At 49.6% G+C, this 8,445-nt stretch overlaps 1 protein-coding gene across 1 annotated transcript in view; it reads left to right on the top strand.

Moving 5' to 3' along the window:
• The first annotated feature begins 574 nt into the window (after nt 1-574).
• The window catches only part of SLIT3 (slit guidance ligand 3), a 636,316-nt gene continuing 628,445 nt past the window's right edge, over nt 575-8,445 (top strand). Inside the window, exon 1 of the mRNA XM_019028107.3 lies at nt 575-1,236. Coding sequence (XP_018883652.3) covers nt 1,040-1,236 — 197 coding nt within the window. The 5' untranslated portion in view covers nt 575-1,039. The remainder of the gene's footprint in view (nt 1,237-8,445) is intronic.

Raw genomic sequence — 8,445 nt, 5'->3', positions numbered from 1 at the left:
CGGGCAAAGCAGGGCAAGTTTCCGGGTAAGGTTTGCCAGCAGTGACCTCAACAACATGGACCACGGTGTGTGTGTGTGTAGCTGTGGAGTACATTGGTGTCAACCAAGGCTGTTCAGGCAAAATTGTGGATCTCTGCCATGAGTACTAGGTGCGGTAGGGAAGCGGCTTCGTGGGCGACACTGCCATGGTTTGGAGTCCCTAGCAGCTGTGCGACCTCCAGCAAGTCGCTTCACTTCTCTGAGCTGTTTTCAGACGACCCTTGGAAGATCGTGGACTTAAGTAAAGAATATGAGTAGAGTGCTCAGCTCAGTGCAAAAATTAAAAAAAAAAAAAAAGTGTCAGGAGCCTTATCCGTCCTTGGCTCTTAACAGTGAATGAGTTTCAGTGTTTCTTTCCCGGGGCCCTGCTGGCCGAGCCCCTTTCCTTCCCTGATTCCTTCTCTCTCCCTCCTCTACTGCCTCCTCCCTCCAGGCTCTCGGTCGCTCCAGCAAAGTTCCCAACTTAGTCGACATGACGCGCGGCGCAGCCAATGGGAGGCGGAGTTGGCGTTTCTGGGGGGGCGGGGGGGCGGAGGGGTGGGCCCCGCGTCTCCGGTGTCTGCCCTGCTCAGTGAATGGAGAGAGCGAGCGCCGGCCAGCTCACCCGGCCGCCCCCTGCCCCAGCCGCAGCCGCCGCGCTCCCCAGCCCAGCCCCAAGCCGGACCTCCCCGGGCGCCACGCCCCATTGCGCTCGCCCCAGGTTCCCAACCCGGCCCGCGGGCCAGCGGGGCCAGGGGGCGCTCCGCACCTGGGCACTCCCAGCGATGCGCAGCGGGGCAGCGCCGGCCCCGCCGATGGAGCTGCTGTTGCTGCCGCCGCCGCCGCCCGGCGCGCCCCGCTCCGCCCGCGCCCCGTGCGCCTGAGCGCCGAGCTCGCCCCTCCTCCGCGCTAACTCCGCCGCCCGCTCCCCAGGCCGCCCGCGCTCCCAGCGCGCCTCCTCGGGCTCCACGCGTCTTGCCCCGCAGAGGCAGCCTCCTCCGGGAGCGGGGCCCTGCACACCATGGCCCCCGGGTGGGCAGGGGTCGGCGCCGCCGTGCGCGCCCGCCTGGCGCTGGCCTTGGCTCTGGCGAGCGTCCTGAGTGGGCCCCCAGCCGTTGCCTGCCCCACCAAGTGTACCTGCTCAGCTGCCAGCGTGGACTGCCACGGGCTGGGCCTCCGCGCGGTTCCTCGGGGCATCCCCCGCAACGCTGAGCGCCTGTGAGTACCCCTGCCCCACCCCACGCGGGCCACCCACCTGGGTCCCACCGAGGGGGCCCCAGGCGCCAGATCCGTCCTTTCCCCTCGGCCTCCCTGGATGCAGTCTCTATTCTCATCCCTTCCTGGATACGATCCCTCACTCTCCGAGCTGGGGGTCTGTAGGCTTGGCCAGATCTGGAAAGAGAGGTCTCGAAACCCCCAGCGATGGGCAAAGAGCAGTGCCTCTCCAGGGGTGAGGGTTCCAGACGTAGGGCCCGCTGACAGCTTCCAAGGAGTAGCTGAGGAGAGGCGAGGGGAGGCAAGAGCACTGCAGCCTCAAGGTCTTAGGGTGAGGGTCAGGGGTCTGCGCTCGTTAAAAAGGGGGGCGGGCGAAGGAGAAAGCTATAGGATGATGGGCCGTCAAGGCGCGGAGGCGGGAGAGAGGGCCCGAGACTGTTGACCTGCTTGGAGATCAGAATGGGCCAGCCGCTCTCTGGCTGCCCTTGCAAGGAAAGTTGAGAGTGTGGGTGAAGGTTTAACTTCTGAGGAACTGGACAGATTCAGAGTGGGTGCTCGCAAAACCCGCTCTGCCTGGAGCGCAGTCTGGGAGATGCCAAGTTGCAGCCCCGGATGAATTTTTTATGGCTCGGTTATAAATGCCTCCCCGAACGAAGGGGCCGGAGAATGGAAATGCTGACAGCCCTTCAAATGAGACCGAGCGTTATAATCTTACAAACCGCACTCAGCCTCGGATCCTGGGCTTGGCAGCGAATGGAGAGGCGCTTGGAGAATGGGGTGGATTGACCCTAGTTTTAGCCCCAATTGTGCAACCAAATATTTACTTTTCATATGTCAACGTTTTGGAAACATTTATCATTTTGATCCTCGGACCAGATTCAAAACTTGGACTCCGGGGTGGGCTCCTCTTAGTCCGCAGTTGGGGTGGGGTAAGGGAGTGGGGGAGCCTTACTGGGAACCCAGCCGAGAAGTGGGTGAGGGTTTGCTCTAGTGTGGTAGATTCCCTCCGTGTCTTGCTCTCCCTCTTCTCCCCTTCCTCATGTGCCTTAGGGGTAGGCGCCTGGATCTTCCACTCTGCTTTCTTGACTTCAGGCTGGAAGAGAGTAGTGATGACAAGCATTGTCCTAGAGTGTGTTATTCCTGCTAGTCACCTCCTATCACCCCACCTCCTCTTCTCTTCCACTTCTTTGTGCATCTCTGGGTGGAGACTCAGCAGAACTGTCTTCCTTATTCCTGGTGCTCTCTTTTTCCTTTGGCTCAATACTTTTTTGTTTTTCCACAAGTGCAATGATTGTTTTGTTGGGTTGAACCACAGAATCCTAAAGGGTGAGAGCCGTATCTTTATTAACACATGTCGAAAAACAGGCTTGGAAGTGTAAAATGACTTGCCCAAGAAAACACAGCAAGTTGATGGCAATAAAGGGGCCAGAATCCAGGTTTTCACACGTTAATTCAGACATTAAGTTACTCCATAGGAGTGAAAAACTTGTTTTAGTGGTATTTTTAGATACCTATAACTTGTAAACTAAGTTCCCCTCCTCGTCACACCAGTGCTAGCCACATGAGTTAGTGAAATAATAATTATAGCTAATGTTTGATAAATGCTTTTCATGCCTTGATTTGTGTATATGTATTATCTCATTGAATCTCTCCAACAGTCCTGTTAGTTACATAGGCGATGCTTATTACTCCATTTCACAGTTAAGCCATCTTGTCATTTACTCAAGGTCATGCAGCTAGTGAAGTGTTTGGATCCAAGCCTGACTGGTTCCTAAGTCCACAACCGTTATCACTCTCCTGGTCATCCTTGGAACAAGGGTCAGTTTGGGCCACGATCTATAAACAGACAGTCTTGGGAGGGTTCTGGCTGGGCTTGGATCTTAGAATAGGCTGCTGTTGCTTCTGCTTCTGGTATACCCTGCAAATGTTCAGCTCACTTTGATGTTAGGTCTGCTGCTTGGGGTCTTGCAACTACATCTTCTGCATCTTCAAAATCGTGCTCCATGTTTGGGAAACCAAGGAGAGTAAGTCCCTCTCCTCCTGGTGTGTAGGAAGTTTTCCAGAGCTGCAGGAACTGCACCCATGCCAGCATGCCACCGAGTCATCTTCCTTAGGGGATCTGTGCAGCTCAGGGCAACCCATCAGCTCTAGAACTGGAGAAACAGGACAGAGACTGGAGTCCTGGTCATTCCCAGAGGCCCCCTGCTGCAGTTGTTAATCGGCAGTGGCAGAGCAGGAGCTTCTTTGATGTCTCTGGTCTCTTCTGCCTCAGTTGTGGTCACTGGTGCCACTTTGGCCAGGGTGCATGGGGGTGCTGCGATGGTATCTCATTCTAGTCTCCTTCCTCCCTGGGAATGGGGGACAGTCTTTAGGAGCAAGCTGGGTCAGGTTCACTGCAGGGTTTCAGGGCAAACCACCAATAGTCCTTCATCACCAAAATCCTGCACCACACTCTCTCAGCCAACTCAGATGTAACATTTCAGTTCTGAAAACTCTTGGGGGATATTTGGCATTTTTACTCTCTGCCAAGGATTTCTTCAGAGAGGAATCACTCATTTATTCCTGCCTTCATTCATTCAACAAACATTACTTGAAGCCGGGCGCAGTGGCTCATGCCTGTTATCCCAGCACTTTGGGAGGCTGAGGTGAGAGGATCGCTTGAGCCTAGGAGTTTGAGAACAAACATGACTTGAACCTCTACTGCATTCCAGAAACTGTATATAGAACCATTGCATATACAGAAGAAAACCAGCACTTCAATGTAAAGAATGTAAGCAAAAGATAGAAGGAAACTTGCTTTGGTGAGCCTTTTGAACTTCCCAGGGTTCGGGTTGCCATGGGGCACGTTTTGTCAGCACTGTCATCAGATGCTCAGGACCTTCCTAAAATCCAGTTTTCTGATCTCAAAGGTTTAAACTGTGTTTTAAAACAAAGAAACTGCATTTTCTCCGTTCTCCATTCTTGGTACTCTGCCTCCCAAAAAGGCTTTGATGAAGGGATTTGTGTGTGTGTGTGTCTGTGTATATTGCTTCTCTGGATGTTTTTGACTTCTGAAACCTTGTGTTATGACATTAAGGAAAACCTGAGTGGGGAAAATGTGCTCACCATTTGGACTTTGCTTCGGGCCTGGAATGGGGCCTGAATTGTTCATAATTAAGCCAGAATCAGAATTGGGGGGTCTGTGTTCCAAGATCTTCCCTATAATGTCAGAACATCACGCAGAAAAAGAAACTCTCTGTCTTTTATAAACTACTGACAATTTTTCCCCCTCCATGAGGAGGTGACACCCACAAGAAAGCTAAATAAATGCAGAGAAGAATTCAGTGTAATTTATTATCCATGCAGCAAAGATAGAGGACGAGAGGAGAGGAAGTGGATGGCGGTGCCTGAAACCAAACATTTACCATGGAGCACAGAGTAAACAGATGTTGCACTTACCCTTCTGACTACAAAAGGAGCCCACAGATGTAATTCTTCTCCAACCACAATCTCAGCCTGGAAAAAAGAGGAGGCAGATGAAAATGAACTCTCACACGGGGCCACTTCTCCCCATCTTGCCGTCCTGTCTAGAGGCAGGCAGAGGCCCACTTCTCACTGCAGTGAGGGGTGGCCTGAACGGTGGAGTGGGGGCAAGAGTGGACATCTTTGGTTTTTCACTTGGCTCTGGAACATGCTGGAGACTGCTGTATTTAAATAAACATTTCCTGTTTGCGAAGGAGAACGGGCGAAAGGCTGAAACGTGAGAATGTGGTAACTTAATTTTCTCCATCACTCCAAATGACGGCTAGCTTTGCCGGTCGTTGGGTCCAATAAAAACTGACACCATGTCATAGGCTTTCCCTCACTTGACCACGGAGGTCCTGAGGTCAAGTGAGAGACTTTCCAAGATGCTCAACAGCCAAGTCCTCTGTCCAGCCCTCAGGGCCAGCTTAGAGGATAGGGACAAGCTAGTGAATCATGGGGTCTCTCTGGGTCAACCACGGTGATGTGGCCTTTTAGGGAAACACAGTGCCCTACTGGACAGACTAAGGAGCAGCTGAGTGAACCCGCCTCCAGTGGACCGGTATAGCCTCCATGGTGCTGTGCAACTCTGAATGGATTACATTACCTCTCTGGGCCTCATTTTCATGAAAGTAGAATTCTTGTATAGTCTTAGTGGTTTTCTTAGTGGTTATAGTCCACTGGGGGAACTGTAAGTATCCACCTCCCTAGTGTCTAGAACAGTGCCTGGCACACAGTAGGTGTTCAGCAAATGTGTATTTAATAAAGGAATAATGAACCTCAAAACTACAAGTCTGTCTTTAGTTCTTAAAAGTGAAAGATGGACCATTGTAGATCTGCATTCTGGCATATGACTAAGGGATCCTCACTAGTAATCTATGACATGAGTTATTAAGGGTATCTAAAATTTGGATTTTATGAACTAATATTTATTGCCTTACTAGAGTTACCAAGGACTCCTGTTGAGTGATCTACTCTGGAGTCTGGTTGCCAGGCATTGCTTAGCAACCTTGCAAAACTCCTACTGTGCACATGCCCATGAAAAGCGCTGGAAATCCTGAGCAGTTAAACCACAGGGCTTTCTAATCAGGAACTCATCAGCGTCATCCTGAGCGCTCTGTGGGTTTTGATTGCTGCTCTTCTTGTATTAATTGATAAGTTCTGCTTTTGTTGATCATCTGGATTTTCTGTTATTTCTGCATTTTTGCCATTTTGATTGTTATGTTGTTTTCTCTCCAGTATTGTTTGTTGTCACAGAGTTCTGTCTCACCTGGAAAGTGAGAATGAACAGTGGGTTGCAGCTGTAGAATCTCTTGCCTTGGAAATGTGGGCTATGGCAAGAAGGTTCCCGACCCCTAAGCATGGTGGTTAGGGCAGGCGCTCCGGGGACAGACGACTCTGGGTTTGAATTGCAGCTCTGTTACATCTTGCTGTTGCACTGTGGGCATGTTACACTATTGCTGTGGACTGCAGTGTGTTAAATTCTTTAGTACCTTATTTCCACACCTGTGATACCAGGATGATGAGCGCACGGTCTTCATGGGGATGCTGTGAATGTAGCCTGAGGCAGTCCCTGTAATGTGCTCAGCACGGTGCCTACCATGTTGTTCACTCATTGCTGTGATTGTTTATCCCTCTATGATTTCTTAACTGTAAAATATGTATGATGACTCTTCCCCATTGGGGGGATTAAACAAAATAATATACAGGAAAGTGCTTAACACAGTACAGTCATGTGTTACCTAAAATGACATTCTGATCAACAGTGGACAACATAGAGGACGGTGGTCTCATAAGGTTAAAATGGAGCTGAAGAATTCCTATCACCTAGTGACATCGTAGCTTTTGTAACATCATAGTGCCATCACTTTATTTTTAATAAATTTAGTACAGCCTAAGGGTATAGTGTTGGCAAAGTCTACAGTAGTGTACAGTAATGTCCTAGGCCTTCACATTCACTCAGCACTCACTCACTGACTCACCAAGAGCAACTTCCAGTCCTGTAAGCTTTATTCCTGGTAAATGCCCTATGCAGATGTACCATTTTTTATCTTTCATACCATACTTTGATGGTACCTTTTCTATGTTTTAGGTATGTTGAGAAACACACATACTTATGATTGTGTCACAGTGGCTTACAGTATTCAGTAGAGGAACATGCTATGCAGGTTTGGAGCTTAGGAGCAATAGGCTATCCCATATAGCCTAGGCGTATAGTAGGCTAGACCATCAGGGCTCGTGTGAGTGCACTCTATCAGGTTTGCACAATGACAAAATCGCCTAATGATGAGTTTCTTAGAACATATCCCCATCATTAAGTGATGCATGACCCCACCATAGGAGCCCTCCCCGAACTATTCATGTTAGTGACCATGGCTATTACCTTTATATCTTCATCTCAGGCCCTATCCAGCTGGAAGGTTTGAGATGCCCACCCTAAATTTGCTCCAACCCAGAGCCCTGTGGAGGCGAGTTCCTTGCCTGCCTGTGGGCTATGCCCAATACCCTCTTGGCTAGGCCCCTCCTTTTCTCTCTCTGCTCTTGGTCCTGCCCCCACAGCAAAGCCCAGGTTGGCTTCTGTTCCATAAAAAGGGAATTATGGTAAAAGTGGTTTATATCTTTTCCATGGGTGTGTTGCTTTGTGGTATATTTAAATAAGGAATGCATTTTATTTATTTATTTTTGGGGGGTGGGTTTTCATGGGGAATTTTTGGCCCTGACTTTTTTTTTTTTCAATGCTCATTCCTTCTATCTTTCCCTAAATACCTCCTTTTACTGACTTCTCATGTCTGCCTCTATTACTGCATTTACTTGAAACAGCTGTATTTCCTAGCAGGCTCCACCCTCATTTATGTAAGGTGGTCTTAACCCTTTTTAGGACTGCTGAAAAGAAAGGAAAAACAAAGGGTGGAGGCGTTCCCAGAGAGCTCATCTGGACCACTGCTGATCCCAAGCTAGATGGCTGTAGAGGGTGCCCTGGCACTGTGCTGAGCTCCCCGTGCTCTCCGTTCTTCATTGTTCTCCATCCTTAAATTCAAATCAGCCTTGCCAAGGTTGGATGCTCATGTTGGGAATCCTCTACCTCTCTGCTCTGCAGGCCTGGACCGTGATCTGTAACTACTATGACTGCTGGCCTGTCAAGAGGCTAACCTTTCTTCCCCACTCACTGTGGTCTTCATAGTTGTGTTGTCAGTACCATGTTTGATACAGTGAAACCTTGGAAAAAAATTGGCCAAAGGGTGCATGATTAGAGCCTTCACTGAGTGGACAGAGAAGATAGGAAAATGTGGCACTAGAGCCAGACTCTGGGGCCCAAAGCCCGGTTCTGTCACCTACTAGCTGGATGGGCCTCAGTTTTCCCGTTTGCAAAATGGGAATAATAATAATACTCCCTTCAAAGGATGCTGTATTAATCCACATAGGCTGCCTGGAACCAAGGGCACCCTCCATCAATATTCCTATTGTTATTATGATCAAAAGTCTTACTGAGTGTAGACCTCCTATCAGAGCATGATCAGGATGAAGCTTCATTAAGAAAAATACAGATCGTCAGCGTTGGAAGAGGTCCATTTGTCCAAGTTCCAACCACACGAAGGTTGGTCTTCCATCAGCACAATTTAGGGGAAGGTGGTCAGTTAGCCTCCTTTGCTTGATGATATCTAGTGATGAGGAGCTCAGTTCTTCCTAAAGCAATTTATTCTATTAAAAAAA

This window comes from Gorilla gorilla, chromosome 4, assembly GCF_029281585.2.
Source record: "Gorilla gorilla gorilla isolate KB3781 chromosome 4, NHGRI_mGorGor1-v2.1_pri, whole genome shotgun sequence".
In the NCBI taxonomy this organism is placed as follows: domain Eukaryota; kingdom Metazoa; phylum Chordata; class Mammalia; order Primates; family Hominidae; genus Gorilla; species Gorilla gorilla.
The sequence above is the reverse complement of the archived record's forward strand: the minus strand, read 5'-3'. Positions and strand labels throughout refer to the sequence as shown.